This window comes from Balaenoptera acutorostrata, chromosome 18, assembly GCF_949987535.1.
Source record: "Balaenoptera acutorostrata chromosome 18, mBalAcu1.1, whole genome shotgun sequence".
NCBI classification, from domain to species: domain Eukaryota; kingdom Metazoa; phylum Chordata; class Mammalia; order Artiodactyla; family Balaenopteridae; genus Balaenoptera; species Balaenoptera acutorostrata.
The window spans coordinates 67785856-67808031 of record NC_080081.1 but is presented as its reverse complement, the minus strand read 5'-3'; the positions used below and the strand labels follow the sequence as shown (position 1 = coordinate 67808031).

The window sequence follows — 22176 nt, the reverse complement described above, 5'->3', positions numbered from 1 at the left end:
AAATGAATGATCATTTCTTATGTCTTCCTGATTATATGCAAATTATGTAGAATTAATGTTACTTTAGTTAATACATTGGCATTCCTTTCCTAGTGCTGAAAGCATGTGATAATTCTAAATTACTAGAAATGGATACAAAGTTATCAACTAATAAGCAAATCTCTTCAAAGCAGGGATTACATTTGTGTTAAAGGGACTAATTTCTACAAATTATTTAGTTCCAACCAGGTGGAAATATATGAATTGAGTATGTGATTTGTGTTTAGTGTAAAATTACAGAAATATTTCCTAACTTGGAGTCTATTCCAAAGGTTGGCATTTTTCTTTCTGTAAAAGACCAGGTAGTAAGTACTTTAGGTTTGTGATCTATCTGTCTCTGTTGCAATTCTTCAACTCAGTCCTAATAGTATGAAGGAAGCCACAGACAGTATATAAATGAATATACATGTCTGTGTTCCAATAAAACTTTATTTACAAAAACAGGTAGTGGACTGGTTGTGTCCATAGTTCGCTTATCCTTTGGCTTACACTCAAACTAGATTAAGCTATTTTGGGTTTGGTAGAACTCATAATTACCGCTAAGATTATATGACTTTTGTATTTAAGGGAATGCAGTGGGTTAACTGTCCTATTTCTCTGACCTATGCAAAGGCATGGCTGTAAACAGGAAGATAATAAAGGACTGAGGAAATTACCTAAATAATTCATGCATAAAAGTATTTCTCATCAAAGACTACTGTAGCATAAACTGTGTTAATTTTTACTTCAGTCTTTTCCTACTCTTTGCATTAATTTTTCCAATACAGTTCCTATGTTTGGCAATAAAACTGCTTAGGCAAAACTGTCATAGTAAAACAAGACCTAGGGATTTTATTTTCTTTTTATGCTCATTTTCCTGAAGATGTAATTACATTGGGGCTAAGAAGATAGATAGTGAATACCAGAGAGCAGCTTTGAGTCTGCAGAGATAACAATGTAGTAGTTATGTATGGTTCCAGCAGGTTCTTTGCTGTCTTTGTCTGATGGCTGCGTACGTGGACCCCATCCATCTAAAGTGTGTGAGAGATGATCATTTTATTGTAGTAAAGGAGAAGCAAACAGAAATTGTGGCACAAATATTTGAAACTCAGGTATTGGTGATATATAATGAACTTAAGAAAAAATTTAATTGAGCTCTCCTAGAACAGGAAAATTAATGATTTCAATTTTTTTTTAGCTAAATGGTATATCGTTCTGCCATGTTAAGAAAAAAATCCAGGTTGATTTTTATAATAGAGCCTTAACCTAATAAATAGTTTCTAAAGTTTAACAAAATTAAGTTGGAATTAATTTTCAGGAATAATTCATTCAGGAAGGACTTATTAAAATTCCTTCAACTGAGCTGGATCCTTAATCTACACATTGTTTACTGACCCTGTTTCTGTCCAGTTTTTTTTTTTTTAATTCTCATGGATTATTTCTTATATTTTCAAGCTAATTGTTCTTACCAACCCCTTGAAGGTTGTAATTATGGAATTTTTTGATTTATCTTTCATGAAGTTCCATAATTACCTTTTATGTTTCAGATTTTTTTCTGTATTTCCACAACTTTTTTGTGAGACCTCATTAAAGTTTAAGAAATTCATTAGTTAATGACTTTATTGCTAAAAATGAAAGTCATCCAACAGCCTTATTCACATATGGTCTAAGTTTTCCAAGTGTTGTTTTTAGAACCTAGGTTGGCTAGAAAATTACTAGCCTTTTCTCATCATATTGCGTAGAAATCTCACCAATGAATATTTAATGTTTGTAAAACATTACAAACATTAATGTTTGTAAGATGTTTTGTAAGACCTTTCAGAGACTCTCAGAAGTGAAGACAATGAGGCTATTTTCAATTAACATAAATAAGTGCTTAAAACTTTAAGAAATGTTATTTTCAGAGTTTATAGATAAAAATAAATAACTGTTTAGATGAATATAAAAAGAAATCTCAATAAATAAAATTCAATTACCATTTTCCTTTAGACAATTTTTTTTTAACTGTCTCTCTAGCATTTTTTTTTAACATCTTTATTGGAGTATAATTGCTTTACAATGTTGTGTTAGTTGCTGCCGTATAACAAAGTGAATCAGCTATATGTATACATATATCCCCATATCTCCTCCCTCTTGCGTCTCCCTCCCACCCTCCCTATCTCACCGCTCTAGGTAGACATAGACAATTTCTTATCTGTGTATATGTGAGTGCATGTGCACATTGAATAGCAATGTTAGTAGCTGTAAGATATTTCATCTTGAATTCTTTTTCTGTTACTTATGATAGATCTGTGTGCATCCCATCAACATGTTTCCATCTGGCTCTTCTTATGATTAACATTTTCCAGTTGGCTGCTCCTATTTAGAGTTGCAGTTTATGATTATGAAATGGAATTAATATAACTAAATTAAATTAGAGAAGATCTTGCACTTGCAGGAAAAGTGGAATAGCAGGAACCAGATTTACTCTCCTGACTAAAACAATTAAAAAAAAAAAAAAACAAAGAAAAATTTCCGAAGAATGGTATTCAAGAATGGTGTCTGGGCATCAGGCAACAAATGACAGTGATGCCTGAGAGTCAGGAAACAGGTGAAGTGAGCTCTATGATTGTCCCAGTGTTCTGTTCTGAAAGACTTGTCAGGTTGCAGTACAGAAAGGGAGAATCCAGGGGGAGCCTGGCTGACTCATGGAAGTGATGAGATAGAGCTGAGTGTAAAGGGAGACTAAGAAGGCTAGAGTTCACAGGACAGAGGACCAGTGTAAAGAGAGCTGCACAGAGAGAGAACTTTAAAGATATGCAGAGGGCTTCCATGAGTATTCAGCAGGGTAATCATCAGCACATGATTAGAAATATTAGAAAATTATTAGAAATAATTTATTAATTATTAATCACATTAATATTAGAAAACTAATAGAGAACAGAGGATAAAAACATCTGAAAAGATTAGAGGAAGCAGTACCTCACATTCACACAAGGCCTAGAATAACACGTGTTCCCACCAGTCAGATTGGAAAACCTCATAATTCACTGGGCATTGGGAAAAGTACTCAGAAGGACCATGCCTAAATAGCAGGGAATAATTAGCCGCAGACTATACACAGATCAGGCACTGCCTAACAAATCTTAGGAGCAAGACCCGAATGGACTAAACTGTTTCGAAGAAACTTAACTACATCCTAGAACAATATTCAAGAATATTTGTAGGAATGCAAAATATCTAGCATCCAACAAGAAAAATTTACAGTGTCTGGGAACCAATCAAAGTTTACTAGCATGCAAAGTTATATATGGGGAATAATGAGGACAAAATTCAATCAGTTAACTGACTCAGAATTGGCACATTGTTAGAATAACAGAGAACTTTGAAATAGTTACCATAATTATATTCCATATGTTCAAAAAGTTATGGAGAGACATGCAAGATATAAAAAAAAGCCAAATTGAATTTCTAGAGATGAAAACTATAGTGTCCAAAATGAAAAATTCATGGAATGGATTCAGGGTCAAGTTACACATTGCAGAAGAAAGGACTAGTGAACATGAAGACATAAAATTAGAAACTCTCTAAAATAGAAATGCACAGAGGAAAAAAAAATTAAAAATAAAAGGGGCAACAGTGAGCTATACAACAACTTAAAAGTAGTCTAATATATGTAGTTAGAATCCCAGAAAGGAGGGGACAGAACAAATCATTGATAACTGAAGAAAATAAAATTTGATAAAAATCCTAAAATCACAGATCTAAGAAACTCAATACATCCTAGGAACAAAAACATAAGATAAACCACCCCAATCCACATCATAATCAAATTTTACAAAACCAATGGCAAAGAGGGTAAAAAGCACATATTAAATACAGAGCAAATAAGAATGAGACAAGCAAGAAAACAGTGAAATAACATCTTTAAAGCATTATAAATCTAAAAAGGCAATCTGGAATTGCATATCCTGCAAAAATATTTTTCAAAAACAGAGACAAAATAATGATTTTTTTAGACAGAAAAATTCAATTTATCGCCAGCAGCTCTGCACTAAGAGAAATGTTAGGAAGGGGAAAATGATACCAGATGGAAATATGGATCTACACAAAGGAACAAAGAGCATGAGAAATCATCACTACACGTGTAAATAGATATTTTTCTTATTAGTTCAATTTCTTAAAAAGATAATGGAACTTTTAAACATATTTAGAAAGAAAATTAGAAAGTACTTTGAATTTAATTTAATTTAATTTTTGAAACATGTGAAATGTTGTGAGAGACCACTAAGCAATACTTAGTGGGGGAATTTATACCACTAAAGTATAGTATTAGAAAAATGAAAGTTTTTAAGTCAATGACTTCAGCTTCTACCTTAAGAAATTAGAAAATCAAGATCAAATTAAAACCAGATAAAGCAGAAGAAAGACAATAATAAAGATAAGAGTGGAAAATAGTGAAATAGAAGATAGGAACACAATACAGACAAACATACAAAATCAAAAGCTTATTTGAGTAAATCAATAAAATTGATTGATGGCTAGCTAGATTGGCTAGGAGAAAAAGAGAGAAGACACAAATTTCCAGAACTGGGCATGAATGAGGTGACATCACTAAAGATATTTAAAGGATAATAATGGAATATTTTGACCTACATTGTGCCAATAAATTTCAAAATGGTGTAAAATGGACAAGTTCCTTGAAAGACACAAACTACCAAATCTCATTCAAGAAAAAATAGATAATCTGAGTAACCTTATACTTATTAAAGAAATTGGATATTTAGTTGTTTCTTTAAAGAAAATTGCAAGCCTTGATGATTTCACTGGTGAATTCTATCAAACATTTAAGGAGGAAAATATTATCAATTCTATACAAAACACTTTCTAAAAACTGAAAAAAATTCTTCCCAACTCATCTTGTGAGGTCTACATTACCATGATACCAAACTCAGACAAAGAGATTACAATAAAAGAAAAGTATAGACCAATATCTCTCGTGAACATACATGTGAAAACTGTTAAAGCTTTCATAAATTGAATATATCATGACCAAGTGGAATTCATCCCAGAATGAAAGAGGTGAATGGAATGAAGGATTTACATCCGAAACATTCAAAATTAATTCCATTCAATTCACCATATTGTCAAACTGAAAAAAAACAAAAACAAAAACCCACATGATCATCCCAATAGATGCAGAAAAATCATTTGGTAAAATTCAACATTCATTCCTGATAAAAATTCTCAGCAAACTTGAAATAGAAGTCACTTTCTTCAACCTGATAATGGAGAACTATGAAAAAGTAGTGATGCTAACATGAAACTAAACATCGTACTTAAGGCTAAAAGAATGAATGAATGTTTTCCCTCTAAGATCATGAAGCAAAAAAATGCCCACTCCTGCCATTTCTATTCTAAATTATACTACTATTCAATTTCAACCAATGAAATAAGGCAAGAAAATATTAAAGGTATTAAGATGGCAGAGGAAAAAGTAAAATTGTCTTTATTTGAAGACAACATGTTTGTCAATGTAGAAAACAGGATGGAATCTACAAAAAGTCACTAGAACTAATAAATGAGTTTAACAAGTTTGCAAAATACAAGATCAATACACAGAAAATAAACAGTCAGCAATTGAAATAAAAACAATGCCATTTATAATACCATCAAAAATATCAAGTACTTAAGGAAAATCTACAAAAGATGTGCAAGACTTGTACACTTAAAATAATGAAACATTGGTACGGTAATTAAGGAATACCTATACAAACAGAGAGATATATTTTGTTCATGGTTTGGAGACTCAATATTGTGAAGATTTTGATTATCCCCAAATTGATCCATAGATTCAACACAATTTCAAAGTCCAGCAGATATCTCTTTTTTTTGGTAGAAATTGCCAAACTGAGTAAAAAATTCATCTGGAAATGTAAAAACTTAAAATAGCCAAAACAACTTTGAAAAATAGGAGCAAAGTTGGAGTACTAATTCTAACAGATTTATTGATTTATTTCAAACCAGGCATTGTGACATTTCAATTAAGATAGACAAATAGATGAATGGAAGAGAATAGAAAGAAACAGAAATATATACACAAATATATGGATTTTTGACAAAGGTATAAAAGGAAATCAGTAGACAAAGGATAGTCTTTTCAGAAAATGGTGCTGGAATAATTGGCTTTCTATAGAAAAAAAGAAGAACCTCGGTTCATACCTTGTACTATAAACAAAAAGTAATTCAAAATGGATCATATGCATCAATGTAAAACCTAAATCTAATAAAAACTTCTAAAAGAAAACATAGAAAATTTTTGTGACCTTTGGTTAATAAAAGATTTCTTAGATATGACACCAAAAGTACAATCCATAAAAGGAAAAAAAAAAGAAAATAGGCTTTGGTATCTTCAAAAACAATGCTAAGAGAATGAACAGTTACGTCCCATGCTATGAGAAAATATTTTCACCTTATATAGCTGATAAAGGACTTGTATCCATGATATATAAGGAACTCTCAACTCAATAATAATAATTTTTTAAAAAACAACTCAAAATTGGCAAATGATTTGAACAGACACTTCACCAAAGAAGATATACAAATGTCAAATAAGCAGATGAAAAACATACATTAGGGAAATACAAATTAAAACCACAATGAGATACCACTACACACCTATTAGAAAACCTAACATTAAAAAGACTGACCATGTCAAGTGTTGGCAAGAGAAACAGGAACTCTCATGCACTTCTGGACGGAATGCAAAACAATAGAACGCCTTTGGAGTATGATTTGGCAGTTTCCTAAAGCTTTAATCCTATACCTTTCGTCTGGTCTTGCCATTCCACTCCTACATATTAATCCAAGAGAAAGGAAAGCCAAAGAAGAAGCCATGCATACTATGTGATTCAGTTTATAAATGGTCTAGAAAATGCTGTTGTCTATAGTGACAGAAAGTAGATCACTGGTTGCTTGGATACTATGGTCTCAACAGAAATCTCTATAAAGCGATATTTCTCAAAGTTAGGGTGGTGGACCTTGTGCATCAGGACTGACTAGAAGGGCTTATTTTAAAATTCAGCCTTAAATTTAATGCCACTTATGCAGAGGATAGTTAGAAAAAGAGCTGAAATAAAGTAGTGCAGAGTAAGCACAATTTCAAAAACAGATGTGTTTGCTCTATTCAAGTTTATGCTTGCTGGGTAATGGGCATGTGGTAAGCTGATTGATGGCCTGATTTAACAGTACAGTGCAAAATAAGAAAAGTTACGTAAATTCATTAAGCCTCATGTTTTTCTTATGAAACTGGAGATGATAAGACTCTTGAGAATTTTTAAAGGAAAAAATATTGTGTGTAAAAGCACATACTACTCTGCAGCTTCGATTTGTAGAAAGTGTCCCAGGAAGATTGATATCTATCTACCTATCTATCTATTGATCTATCTATCTACTTACCTATTTTAAATTCTTATTTTGCAGTTTTAAATTATTGTTTATTTTCATATGTTTTAACCTTCTTTCTTTTTATTTGTATTTGTTTATTTCTATTTTATAAATAATTTCTCTTTAAATTTTATCTTTATATTTGCTTATGTCACTTGGCTGTCTTTTCCCAGAGACATATGCTAGACTTTTGTATGTATACTCTCAAATACTGATTTTTTTTTCTCCTATGGTACAAAAAAACCCATCAGGGCCTTAAAATTAAAGGTAACAGTCTTTAAAAACAAACCCTCGGTTTCATCCCTACTGTCTCCGATGACCATGTTCAAAGTCGAACTTTGCAACACCTGGTTCATTATCAGATGCAAACCCTGAAGGGAGCTAACTGAATGAATCCATATACTCTTTGTTCTATGCAATCAACCTGTGATCTTCCAGAGCATTATTAACAACATGCTGTCTGTCTGGAATAGCCATCTGTGTTGATGATGATGTAATATAGTCTACCAGCACCATCTTACGTAACCACCTCCTTTGAATCATTTTGGTTAAATCACAGCCACACTCTGTCCAGTTTAGATTGTAGTCCAAAGATTCTCTACATGAGTACTGAGTTGGTAGGACATTTTGTTTCTTGGCAAGGGCTCTAAATGCTAGACATAAATCTCACCACTGTCCACAGTAGGAAACATTCTGGAAAACCCAGGCTATCCAGGACTTCCGCAGTTAGTGGCACCATTAGAACTTTATATCTCGCTTCCTTACCTCAATTGCTCCTCAAAGAACCAATGCTTTTCAGCTACCTCAAATCTTTTCAGATCCTTTAGTATTACTCTAGTGCTGAGCCTCTGATCCAAGAAGTATCTTTAGTTTGGTCTTCCTCAGTTTTATAGTCTCTCAATGACCAACTTTCAGTGCATGATATAATTTATCACACTATCACAAGTCAGTTTCTCAGCAGTATGGATTCTATTCCCTGTCTGCTCTTATCTCTAGTCCAAGATAAGGATGACATTTGTTGAGATCTGAGTAGATCAAACTGATCTCTTTATCATTCTCAGCAAACAAATATTTTTCTTCCCCTCCTTTTTCATGCAGTAGACCCTTATGTTACTTCAAGTCTCTGTTAAGGGCATCTCTTTGGCTCCTTCTATGTTAGCCTAAGCCTAGGAATAATTAATTGAAGTATTTGTGCTCCTGTAGTGCTGTTTATTCTTCTATTATAGCCCATGGTACATTGTGGATTATTGATTTGTCTTTTTACCCTTTGAGGACAGTAGTTGTCTAATTCATCTTTTGAATCCTCATAACTTAGCACAGTTCCAGGGTTATATTATGTACTCAGTTGATGTTTGATTATTGCTTCATTGTATAATGATTATTTATATATCATAATAGTTTTAAAAATTTGAAAAACACTAAATTCATTCAATTTCCTTTAATGAGTATTTGTTATAAAAAAAAAAAAAGAGGTATAAAGTCCTGTTCCCAAGTCCAAACCTCTTATTAACTTAAACCTTGAGTTTTTTGAATTACTCAATTTGAAGTAATTCTTTTTATACCTGAAAAATGGATTTATTGAAATGTTTGAGATAAAAATATGTATTGCAAGAAGCATAAGACAAACATTTCAAGAGTACAAAATTAGTTGTAGAAATAACATAATTTTCTGGTAAACCCACATTGTATTACAAATGTGCAAAGCTTTTTGATGTAAAAGTTTTGGTTTTGACATTATTTTTTTTTAATACTGAGCACCCATTTTTATTTATCCATTTCCCGTTGAGAGGTAACCCCTTGCATGCATTTTATCTCTCCATTATTCAAGGTTCAATCTTCTCAAGGGGTAACAGCTCACCACTCTGAGATCTGAACTGTAATTAATCCAGTGGCAAGGATTTTCTCTCATGGATTCCAGAGTTAGCCAGAAATTTTAATGTCAAGATGTAAAAGCCTGTACGGTGTTACGTTTCCCTCAGATTCTATCCCACAGGAGGCTAAACCCACAATTTCCCTCCTGTTTCTCATTCAGAAAAAAAAAATACTATATTTGCATTCAGAATTGTTCAGTGATTGCTTTTTAGTGTTGGTGGTTCATTTCTTCATGTCAGCGTAACTCTCATATTTTTCCTTTAAGATCAGGTTGTTGATTTAGGGCTTTGTAAACTTTGTTGTCTGGTCTCTGGATTTTCACTGAGGACGATCTTCCCTTGATCGTCTTCTAGATCCTGATTAGGAAGAAGGGAGAGCATATAGATTGTAAATGTGATGAAACTATAGTGTTTAAGAATATGATACTTTATGCATAACTATATCTATAAAAGACCATCATTTCTTATAATAAATGTTAGATTATGTTTTCTTAATAATATATTCTGGTTATGATGATGAAACCAAGTCCTCTTTTGATCAAAGGTATATGAAAATAATAATTTAAAGTGATGATTTTAGTTCCTTAGAAAATTTGGATGAATTTGCATGTTTAGAAGAAATCTGTGATAAAGCCTTCAGTTAAAAATTATGTGTACAACATAAATGTCCTGCGTTAGATGAATGGATAAAGAAGATGTGGTACATATATACAATGAATATTACTCAGCCATAAAAAGGAACAAAATTGGGTCATTTGTAGAGATGTGGATGGACCTAGAGTCTGTCATACAGAGTGAACTAAGCCCAAAAGAGAAAAACAAATATCGTATATTAATGCATATATATGGAATCTAGAAAAATCTTACAGATGAACCTATTTGTAGGGCAGGAATAGAGATGTAGACATAGAGAACGGACATGTAGACACGGGGGGGGAAGGGGAATGAGGGGCTAATTGGGAGATTAAGTTTGACATAAATACACTACCATTTGTAAAATAGCTAGTGGGAACCTGCTTTATAGCACAGGGAGCTCAGCTCGGTGCTCTGTGATGACCTAGTTGGGTGGATGGGGGCTGGGTGGGAGGGAGGTCCAAGAGGGAGGGGATATAGGTATACATTTAGCTGAGTCACTTCATTGTACAGCAGAAACTAACACAACATTGTAAAGCAATTTTACTCCAATAAAAAATAATGTGTACAATTGAGTCTTTAGTTTCAAATGTCTAGATTGGACTGGGTTAAAATCAGATATGCCTATAATGCATTTATAAGCCTTCAACTTCTTTTGACTATTAGTATATAATTATCTTAGAAATTCCAAACATGTAATTATTTTAAGTTCCACAAGGGAAATCTTTGAGTTTTGAATGCATCAGAATGTAAGGTAACCTATGTGGAAGATTAGAAAATGCACATAAATAAAGTTATAAAGAAAATCATAGTGCATGGGTGATATATACATGTATATAACCTACACATTATATCAAAATTTTGTACATACCTTTATTAATCATTTTCTGTATGTGTACAGTAGATACAGTTTTGAATTTATTTTTGTCTCAAACTGTAGCCTCATTTTAAATAATAGTTTCACAGAGTTCAGGTCTACCTGCTACCTATTTTTGCTCGACTCTGGTATTTAAGGGTTTCTTTTCAAATTAATTCTACTTGAGTCTACCCCAGTGGTTCAGTATGTCTAGCACTTTACATGAGTATAATTGCCTTTCTTTTAACATTTGTCTTTCTTATATTTTATTAATAGTGAAAGATTTATTTTCTGATTCGTATCATCAAAATACTTTGCTCAAAATAAAATGTATTAGAATACTCTCCTTTTCTTTGGTTTGTCTTAATACAACAAAAGGTTTGTCATATATGCAAATTACCATAGTCAATAGATTTACCTTGAATTCTTCTGTTGGCTTGTATCTTCCTCACAGGTGTGTCTGAAATTAAATAGCTTTAGTTAAAAATACTTTGAAATTATGGCTAATATGAGACAGGAAACCATAGTTGAGCAGAAGAGTATAAAGTTTTAAATAAACATCATGTAAACATGTAGATTTCTTTTGGAATAGTGAGACTTTTGCACTGGCAACAAACAGACATTTGTTTTCCATATATCATAATGAATGTTTACTATTTGCAAAACATATTGTTTTATTAGGGCATGTAGCACCCCAGATGATGTTCCATATTTGCATGGAGTGACTTACATGACTTTTTCACCCTTTTTATGAAAAGCATCACTTTATGATGAAAGGATGTCTAACATTCTATAAAGTTTAGCAGAAGTATCTTCCCAGAGATATCCACGCATTTTTTCCAGTCATTCCTATTTGTGATGTATCAGACTTCTGCCTCTGTAAAATTCTCATTGTAAATTAATTTATGATCAACTTATAATACATGAGGACAACAAAATATCATAACTCTAGAAATATACCAGTAAGCAATTCAGGAAGTGTGTGCCAACATACTCCCAAATTTAATTCCAATCCTACAAGACCATTTAAAATTTAAGTAGCTAAAAATAATAAAAGCTTTCTTATTTTAGAATTTTAAGTGTCTCATAACAATGCAGTTTTTTGTTGTTATAATTGAAAAATACTTACCAATTCCTCATTTTTCTTTTAACTCATTGACAAGACCACTTGGTCAACCTAAATTCACATTTTCATTCTGTCGTTGGACATTTGAGATCAATGAATAAGTGTGGTCCCTATAGCGGCTTTGTTTCTCTGCTTACCTTCTTTATTTTTTCTCCAAGTTTTGACTTCTTGATTTTTATATATCATCTATACTCAACAATGAAGTCAAAATTTTTGTTTTATATATGTATTCAGTGCTCTGAAATCCCATAAAAAATAAGACATGAGACTATCACCAACAGTATTTTGGGCTGTATAATATCAAGTTTTAAAAAAAGGGAAAGAAACATTAAGCATTTTTTGAAGAATTCTGTTTCTGTCTACATAGCACATTTCCAACGTGTCTTTCCCCCCCCCCCAGAATATAAGATACATAACCATTTAACACACTATATTAATACTATAATAAAATACAGAACTATAGAAAACCTGATTAGATTGGATAGTGAGGGAAAGTTTATGTGAGATAGAAAAGTCTGAATTATGGAATATGCTCCAGTTGATATATTTTTCTTAACTTCAGGTTTACTTGATCACAAAAAATGGCTTCTGAAATATTGTCACGAAAAGATGGATCCAGTCTTTAAGCAGTGAATAAAAGCATTGTTTATAATGACTTATTAAATTCCAAAGAGCGCTTATTATGCAATTTAAAACAAGATTTCAAAATTACTTTTCAAAACAAGCACTTACACTCAGATTTTCTTCTATAAATTTGGCAGCATCCAATTAATATATATCCAATGAACTAACTTGTTAATTTATTACTATTTGGCTATGATAAAATCAAAATAAGAAGTGTTCATTGTGGCAAACAAACATCTATGGAAGAAAAGCTTGATTAAAGTGCAGAAAACCAGATTTGCTCTCAGTGGCTCTCTGCCATCTCAAACTGAATGACACTTGTATTAGGTCGTGTTTAGAGAAGCGAAATGTGGCAAGATAAATCAGTCATTGAACAATCCCACAAAAATGCTCCTCTCCACCGCATGTTTCCTGAAACATACAAAATGCTTCAGCTCACTTATTTGCAAGATTTTTGCATTTTTACATGGCTATGACTTTGGAAATTTAGAGTGTAAAGTATTACTTTGTTGACCATGTTAACGTTAATTGACTGTAATCCTGATAGTAGCTAACATCACTGAGAGTTTATATGCGCTGAACATTATTCCAAGTGCTTTTCATATATTGATTCATTTATATGTAGGTAACATTACTATCCCCACTTTTCAGATTAAGAAAGCAAGGCAGAAAAGCATCAATTTATAATACAAGTTAGTTCAAGTTGGAACCCAGATTGGAAGCCAGACCTACAACCTGATCCTCTGTTCTCTACAGAAGCCATAAATCTTTACATGTTATACAGGCAGATTTGTCAAAACCTTCCCAGATAACTTTTTGTTGTTGTTCCTTTCTCCATAGCCTACGACTTTGCTGTTCTCCCTTAATTACTTTAGTAGTTTCAGTAAATGTAGTTCTATCTAAGACAAGAGTGGAAAACTCTACACATTTTATGAGAAAAATTTTTAGTTAAGTGGTCTGAAGTGTTTCAATGACAGATCATAATATTAGTACCAAACTGACCACTTAGCCATGTTAATAAGCATGACCTAAATGATTGAGGAATACACTCAGTTCATCAAAATGTACTATATGTACCACAATATGAGCAGTTCAGATAGAAAACTCCAAGCTTTGAGATGAAGATCACATTTACCTATAGATCAATTATCAATACTCTGAAAGAAAAAAAAAACCAATCTTGTATGACATAATCTTTATTTACACCAGCTTCTTTGTAAATTGGTGTCTCTTGGGATCTAGACAAGAGACACTTGTTACTCAGTGTTGACCCAATGGTTGACCCAATGGTTTTAAAGGGCTGGAAGAAAGAAAACTAGCATGTCCACTTAGTGTCCAGATATTAGTAACTATACTGCTTATATTGTCTTTCTTATGAGAAAAAAAAAAAAACCCTTGGAAATGTTTTGATAAAAACTTATGTTGTGACATTGACAAAACCAACACGTTATGAATATGTGGAGAAACCAAATACTGGGAACTAAAGGAATCAACCATCAACCTTTGGGATGAACATAAACCAGAGTTAAAGAAAGATTCCATTAGCAAAAATCAGAGTATCTTATTCTTGTAACAGGTATTATCTTCTCTTGGCTGAAGTTAGTCTTCAGTACTTAGTTCGTTATTTATAATGGACTTGTTAATGGGGGCTTATTGAAGGGGAGGAAAACATACTTACCGAAGTTTAAGCCTAAATAAATTAAAGCAATATATACAAGTGCAGTTACTAATTGGTTCATTCTCTACAAAGCACTGCCATTCTACAAAGCCGCTTACTATGGCAAGGACTGAAAAAAAAAAAGAATTCAGCTTAATTTTCATGTCTTCATGTCTTCCCTCAAATCCCTACCTTTTTCTAGTACAGTGTTAAGCATTTAGAGGTAGATGAGTAAATTCTGTATTAGATCTCACAGGAAACTGGTTCTGTTGTGTCTTTGGGAGTGTCACATATTCCCTACAGTCTGAAAGGAAATCTTGTATTTTTCAGACACAAATTTTTCTATTGAGGGGAAATTCAATCATTGGTTCAATAAAAATTATTTATTTTTACTATCACTGAACAGTATCAATACTATGTAAGAGATTCTACCTATATAAAAATAAAGAATAAGGAAACAATAATTGCCAAAAATATACACGGTCCCAAGAGAATTTACAACTTCTTGGACGTAGTACTACAATTTTTAAAATTTTAAGCATAAAACCCATTGGGACCATACTTTGGATAAACATTGAACTTCAATTTAGTGTTTATCAATTCACAGTATATTTCAAAGAGCATATTTGATTTTTCTAGATAATTTAAATACTTGTTTCTCTAAAACAATTTCTTACCTTAAATTCTTTTATTGTTAAGAAAATGAACTAGAAATTAATTTATTCAAATACCAATTACCCAAATTATACTTTATTAACATTTACTATTTCTTTGAGTAATTACCATTGACAGTTTGTGTAAGATTTTGAATTCTTTTTTTTCTTCTTTCCTTTTAAAAGTAGGTCCTTTTAACGCCACAGGCAGAGAACATTCCATATTTTAAATATTAAAATTAATTTCATATGCAAAATAATTTACAGCTCCAGGTATAGATTATCACTCAAACTGTTAGAAGAAACAGATAACCCATTCCCAAGTATGTAGTTTTGGAAAATAAAAATACTAAATGCAATTTTTTTTGCTAGATCTATGCACTTAAAAAATTCATAAACATGCCTCTTATTATTGATGGCGCAGTGAATACATTTTTTAAAATATAAAAAGTATTTCAATTTGGGCTTCTTTAAATAACTACCAATTTTTAAAGTATCCCCCTTTCACATACTAAAAATATCTTTACGGTTGTCTGTATCACAGCAAAAAAATATTCACTGCTCCCCATTGAACTTTTTAAAGACTGTTTAAACTAGTAATTCTTTCTTTATAACGCTTACTATAACGACCATTGACCCAATCAGTCTGTTAAGACAGACATGATGTTGTCTTTTTTAACCTAATTAAAACAAAACAAAACAAAACCTGAATGCTCAGTCTTTAAAAAGTTGAAAATCTCAGTTATCAGAACCTGTTAAGTGGGTTAGTTGTTTCCCTTTTACTAACCTCCCTGAAGCAGTCTTTTAATTTCTTCATCTTCAAATAAATGACCATCACCACCTTCAATGAATTTGGTGACCTTGGTGACCTCTGAGAGGATACATGTTTATAGCAGAAATTGGTTTATGTAATAAAAAGGCAGGAGATGTGATGTGATATATAATGGCATCTGCCCAACAATGAATTCCAGACCAACACTTGGTTCTTTCTTGGTTTTTAGTGTTACTTTTTGATAAACCAATTTTCTTACAAAGTTGTTGAACACTATATAGCAAATATAGAACAAAACAATCAATATGACTGTCATTTGAGTTTCATTCCCTATCTTTGGACTCTTTTCTTGTGTTGGTATGGAACTAGAACAAAGGAATGAGATAGAGTAGAAAGTGTAAGAGGCTTCAAAGATTATTTTAGACTTTGATATAGATAGCTTAAAGAAATCCACATTCTTATTCTTCTAGACATACTGACCTTCTTGCAACAATTTCTTCAGAGTTTCTTCTGTTTCTCCACCACTAGTTGAAATTCTAGTGTATTTTATTTCAGGACCTAAAGGAAAGACAAAAAAAAAAAAAAAAGTTCTGAAACAAGGCTGGTCAAACTTCCTCTGTAAGGGTCACATAGTAAGTAATTTAGACTTCATGGGTCTGTGGTCTGTGTTGCGGCTATTTAACTTTGTCCTTTAGAGTGCAAATAGCCATAGACACTGTGTAAATGAATGGTCACACTGTGTTCCAATAAAACTTTATTTACATAAGTAGGTGGCATGGGCCATATTTGCTGACTGCTTGTTTAAACATGGACCGCCAGGGAATTCCCAAAGACTTAAAAAATAGCTGAGTTCAGAATTTTAGGCTAATTCACTGATGGAAGACTGATACAGAGGTTTACTGAAATTATTGATCAATTGTTCTATACAAACTTGCATATTATTTTGGTATGTAGATGTGTATGTGTAGACCTTAAGATTAAAGGAAAATCGAAGGAGGGAATGGTTTTTCTTCTAGGATTTAGTAACTCATTAATAAATAGCAAAGTGAAGATAGTGTATTATATAATACACATGCATATTCATAATAAAAACACATGCTTATAGATTTGTCTCAAAATTTCCAATTCAGAGGAAAACATAGATTACATACTTAGGATTAGTATTATTTCTACCAAAAAAGAAATAAAGTAACTTCAGTAACCACTAAGAAAATGACTTAGTTTCTTTAATGATTCTTATAGAGATATTTTAGGATTAAATATGGTTTGCTCTTTATAATCCAGGCATAGTTCATATACAGAGTTAAAAATTACCTGTAATGATTCGTTCTTCTCTTGTCTCTTTTTCAGTTATTTCCACAGGCACTCCATCAATGATTTTGGTGTATTTTTTAATAATTGGCTCTGAAATAGGGGAAGAAAATGCATTTGATTTATCCCCTTATGGCGTCTAAATGGCCATAAGCTAGACGTTTTTTTTTTTTTTTTTTTTTTTTTAAGCTAGACGTTTTAATGATTAAATGTATTTCTCACAGCAGTGCCATTCAGAATTCAATCACAATAATTTTGGGGATGTATCTCAAATAAATTCATATAGCAGAGGTCTAAAAGGTAGTGGTTATGTCCTGAATCTTGGGTAAGGGAAAGAGCCAACTAGCAAGCTAACACTCCGTGTCATACTTGTCTCTTGACTGCGGAATGAGTGTTCAGGGAGAATCCAGGGAATTATACATCATTAGAATGGGAATCTTATAAGTCCTAGAAGTGACTTATTAGTCAGTCTTATAGAATGGCCACTCTTTCTTCTAAGTACAATATGTTCTTTTGTATTGACATGATTGTTTTCATTATATTTCATAATCATCCTTGCATATGCAGAGTAATGACAGTTTTGTTGGAACTGGTGAGTTAATGGTTAAGTCGATTCCAACTATATCCATCAAAAGGTAAACTATGTTTTAATTGATTGGCTAATAAGAATCCGTAACTGAGAAAAGTTTTCCCACAATTTATATAAAACAAAAGTCCAAGAGAAAACCTCAGATATTCAATATATTTAAACCAACACTGTTTGAAAATGTTCACAGTAGGCTACAGGAAACACACAGAACGCACCTCCATGGATCACTTCAGTTACTGTTTCACCTTCTTTAATCAGTCTGAATTCAGGTTCACCTTCAATTTTGACCTTTGTTATTGTGGGTCCTAAGGCATTGTTTTAGGAGACAAATTATCATGTTAACGTAGTCCTTTAAATTTACCAGAACAGGAAATTTATTTCAACATTTGGTGTTGCTCAAATTTCAAAGTGGTTTCAGGCTTTATGAAATCGGTTTTAAACAGTTCCCATTGTCCTCAAATTAAGCAGTATTTATGAGAACAAATGACTCAGTCTATCGGTGTGCTACTAAAATAACTTTCATCTGCTTTAGCATTTAAATTGATGTTTAACTGATCCATTTATTTATAGTTGTAAAGTATGATCATGCAAAATATTATATGTGACTATACATTGTGAATCATACAGTATGTACAAATTTGAGTTGCTCTAATGATAACTAGTGTAGATCTTACTTTACCATACTGATATTGTCTATTACTTTCTTTTCTTGTTAAATTTTTAATTTAATTTTTAATCAGTCAATATCTTACATTTTTTATCTAATGGGCATAACACTGAACATCAAAAAAGCCCAACTTTATGCCTACCTTTAAAATATGAAATTCAGGTTTTATGAGAAAATAGATTTGAGTACTTACCTTCTATTTGTGAATGATGCACATATTTACTGATTAATAGTTAAACAGTCCTTCAAATGCAAAAGTTAAGTGTTGCATTTGACTTGCAAAATGATTTTGCTCCCAGAGAAAATCATTTTGAATGTTAGAAAGCAGATTACTACATTAGTTAATCAAGACTGTTTCTTAGAGGAGAAGTTCAGTACATTTAACTCATACTGTGACACCCTTCAACAGTTGAATATAACTATATTTGCTTGTCTTTGAGAGGGTTTATTTGTTTGTTCAGAAATTGTCAATGTACACCATTACCCAGAATTATATAGTCTAGGACAATCTAAAATAATGAAAACAAGAGTACAGTTTATTCAAACAGTAAGTATTTCGCACCATAATATTTGATCTATGTGGTTAAGGGACACTGAGTATCAAAACGTAAGGCCAAGTTTTCAAGGTGTGGAAACTTCAAAAAGAAAGAACAGCTAAGGAGTTTAAGAACAGGAAATGAGTTAATAAAATATCCCAATAGACATTTCTTTAGCAGAGCCTCAACTGGAATTTCAGAAACATCGTCTATCCTTAAATTCTATGAAGGCAGGGATTTACTACCAAAAAAAATTTTTTTTCATATTTATTCCTGGCAGGCACCTACAAGAGTACACAGCACAATACGTGCTCAATACGTATTAAGTTGATTTATTCTTAATTCTAAAATTTGGTTAGGTACCGTTTATAAGAAACATCTTAGAATTGTGTCTTGGGGTCTAATTTATTTAGTAAGAATTCAAGAGTTATCGATGAATCAGCAAAAGTTCAAACACTGAGAAGGAAATGCCAACAGCAATTCTAGAACTGGACAATTGTAAATGGCTGCCAAGGTAAGTATTTGTCTCCCTCATTTGTTGCACAAAGTAAAACTTCCAAATTTTTTAACTGAAGAGTTGTTAATGCATAGGTGACTTGAAGCCATTTTTCATCTTAGTTCCCTTCATAGGAAAAACTCAAGTAGAGCTGATGCTTCATTGTGTTCCTAATTGAAGAAAAGTAATACAATAGAATCCTGCTCACAAAGATTGGGAAGATAAATGGGTTGAATGAAGAAGCTTGAAAGAAAAGAGAAGAATCTTTGAAAATAAAAATAGTACATGTGAATGATTTTTACTATAGAAGCTGTGTACAAGTGATTATACAAAATTTTAGGGAATCTAATTTTTAAAAAAGGGTAAAAGAATTTAAAAATCAAGGATCATTTTATCATTTTTCATTAAAATGATCAAGAAACATTTTCTCAACAAAAATTTCTGAGATTTAACTTCTTAAATTATGAAATTCTCTTCATCACTATATAAGAGCAATCAAATACTCAAATGACAATAGGTATGGTATTTTTTTTAAAAAAGCACAGATTCCAAATACCTCAATTTTAAGTCTCAAGAATGTATAAAAATATAGATAACTAACTAGCTAGGAAATACACTTTTACATACATACTTCTAATGTCTAAGTTTTAAGTAATGACTCACTTTTAGAGGAATCAAAAGTATTCAAGAAGTTGCCACCTCAATTCGTAAAATGAGAATACCCAAATCAAAGATAATTACAATAATAGTTTTCTTGAGATTCAATTGAGGATATCATCTATTCCTTTTTTGGAAGACTGTTTTATTCTTCTTACAGAATAATGAAGAAAACCTGGTCTTTCTTCTGTGGCCAGTCACCACAGTAAGATTCTTAGACATGGAAATAATTCTTAAGTTCCGATCCTTTAGGAGTAATTAAAATATGTGAAATGAAGGGGGCATCAGAGATGTTGGAGTTGGCTAACATACACAGTAGGGGGAGAGAGAAAAGTAACTTTATTTAATGCTCTAGTCTGAAACATCAGGAGATAAGTATATATGTAAGTATATATGTCTATTTAATGTGTTATATATGTATACATATAAGAATATGTAATGTATATTATATATAGACACACATTCAGGGCTGGAATTAAGGATTCTAAGGTTTGACTCAACTGCACCAACTACTTATTTCCTCTGTTTCTGGTGGTTTAATTAAAAAATATATCATGTGTGGATGTACATCTTAAAAGCTTTCTTCAATATACAGCTTTTGTGCTCTCAGGTTGTTGAATCAAAAATGCCTGCACTTTTTGGAACACATCGCAACAGTATAAAAGAGATTTATGTGAGGAGACTGGAAACAAAACTATAAAGAGTATACTCTCTAAAAGAGTCTAGGTGCAGGAAAAATAACTTAGGATTTATTTGTATAGTGAGTATCTGGGTACTAGTGCTAATGCAATGGTAAATTAAGTTCAAATGAAATCAAATACAAGCAAATGTACTGAAAGTATTAGGAATGCACCATCTACTCTGCTAAATAACCTGCATTCCGCATTCTGCTGTTAAATGAGCATGCCATTGATATAGAAATATTTAGCATGTTAGTTTCAAAAAGAATGTAGATACATTCATAGAGATCAGTCTATTATATGGCTTTTTTAAGGAACCATGTATAACATTGATTTTTACCTTCTGTTTTGATAATAGGCTGAAGACTGCCTTCAATCACTTTAATTTTTGGTTCCACAACTTTGGTTATAATTTTAGTTGCTGAAAGTATAGAAAGTGGAACATAAATGATGTTTACATAAAAACAACCTGAACGAAATTGTCTCTTTTTTTGGGTCTTTGTTGGGTACTGAGGTATCAGATGTGGTAATATGTTCAGGCAGTCAGATAGAGGAAATACTCTTGGTAATTATCTAGTATCTTCTCATGTCCAGATGATGAACTCTGAAGTCCAGTGACTTGGATTTGTTCCAGTGAAATATATACTTGCTAAGTGAGGAATTCTATCTAGAAATCTATCATTTTGAACTGCACTACTAAAGCTCTTTACCTTCTTTTGTACTTCTTGAAAATATTGGCTGCATAGCAACAAAGACAAATAAACATGATTAATTTCATGCAATTCATAATATCTTAAATTGCATTGTTGGATTCTTTCTCAATTAGAAGAAGACATTGAAAGAAAAAGACTCAAAATATTTTTCATGCATTTGATAACAGTGATACAGAAAGGAAAATACAAAAATAGTTCAGAATACTTAAATGTAAAAATGGATTCCAGCCAGCCAGACATGAGCTCTATGCAACAAATATGATATGATCATGTATTTAAATATTTAAGTTACAGGCTAAAATGGCTTTAATTTTCAGCTTTATCATCATCATCATCATTTTTATACTAAAAGCTATGTATTTTGAATGTATGTTATCCATCCAACTGAAATAATAATAATGTGCAAAATATATTTCAGATAGCAGCCAACTATTTGGTTGGCTCTTGGTTGTATAGATTAACTGGAAGTGTGCCTCTGGAGCCAGATACCAGAGCTACTACTGGCTCTTTATCATTTCTAATTAGAGCCTTAAAAGATGGATTCATTAGATAAAGCACTAAAGCTATCTGTGCAATCATAACAGACTGTATTGAAACATTAGAGGTGAGATATTAGCACAGTCTGGATTTCTGTCACATTCTCACTTCAGGTTTCTGAGATGTTTATCTGTGTCAACTCTTTGAATTAATATGGATTCTAGAGCTTAATTGTGACTGTGTCTCGGTTATTTCAGATTTTACATATTGAGATCTCAAATTATGAAACTAAAATACGTCAAATCTTTGTATCCAATTATTGATTCCACAGGTGGCCTGGCCACAGAGGAACCTTTCCATGAAGGTCAAATTCACAGAGGTCTCTGCTGCTACTATCAGAATGGGTTAATTACTT

General features: G+C 32.1%; 1 protein-coding gene and 1 long non-coding RNA gene across 8 annotated transcripts in view; one reads left to right on the top strand and one right to left on the bottom strand.

Moving 5' to 3' along the window:
- Window positions 1-22176, top strand: part of LOC103018088 (uncharacterized) — a 547177-nt gene that overhangs the window by 395261 nt on the left and 129740 nt on the right. For 2 of the 4 annotated variants that reach the window (XR_452113.2, XR_009005910.1), the window contains one exon: window positions 19152-19248. The exons of the other annotated variants lie outside the window; for them this stretch is intronic. This is a non-coding gene — a long non-coding RNA (uncharacterized LOC103018088). Of the gene's footprint in view, window positions 1-19151; window positions 19249-22176 lie in introns of those variants that run through there. 4 annotated transcript variants of the gene reach the window in all.
- Window positions 8873-22176, bottom strand: part of POSTN (periostin) — a 34276-nt gene continuing 20972 nt past the window's right edge. Inside the window, exons 17-23 of one of the 4 annotated variants that reach the window (XM_007193660.3) lie at window positions 20912-20992; window positions 17751-17840; window positions 16950-17039; window positions 16116-16193; window positions 15651-15734; window positions 11222-11263; window positions 8873-9671 (exon numbers count right to left, since the gene is read on the bottom strand). In XM_007193660.3, coding sequence (XP_007193722.1) covers window positions 9634-9671; window positions 11222-11263; window positions 15651-15734; window positions 16116-16193; window positions 16950-17039; window positions 17751-17840; window positions 20912-20992 — 503 coding nt within the window. In that variant the 3' untranslated portion in view covers window positions 8873-9633. The remainder of the gene's footprint in view (window positions 9672-11221; window positions 11264-15650; window positions 15735-16115; window positions 16194-16949; window positions 17040-17750; window positions 17841-20911; window positions 20993-22176) is intronic. The other 3 variants (XM_007193662.3, XM_007193661.3, XM_007193663.2) reach the window with 3 other exon arrangements.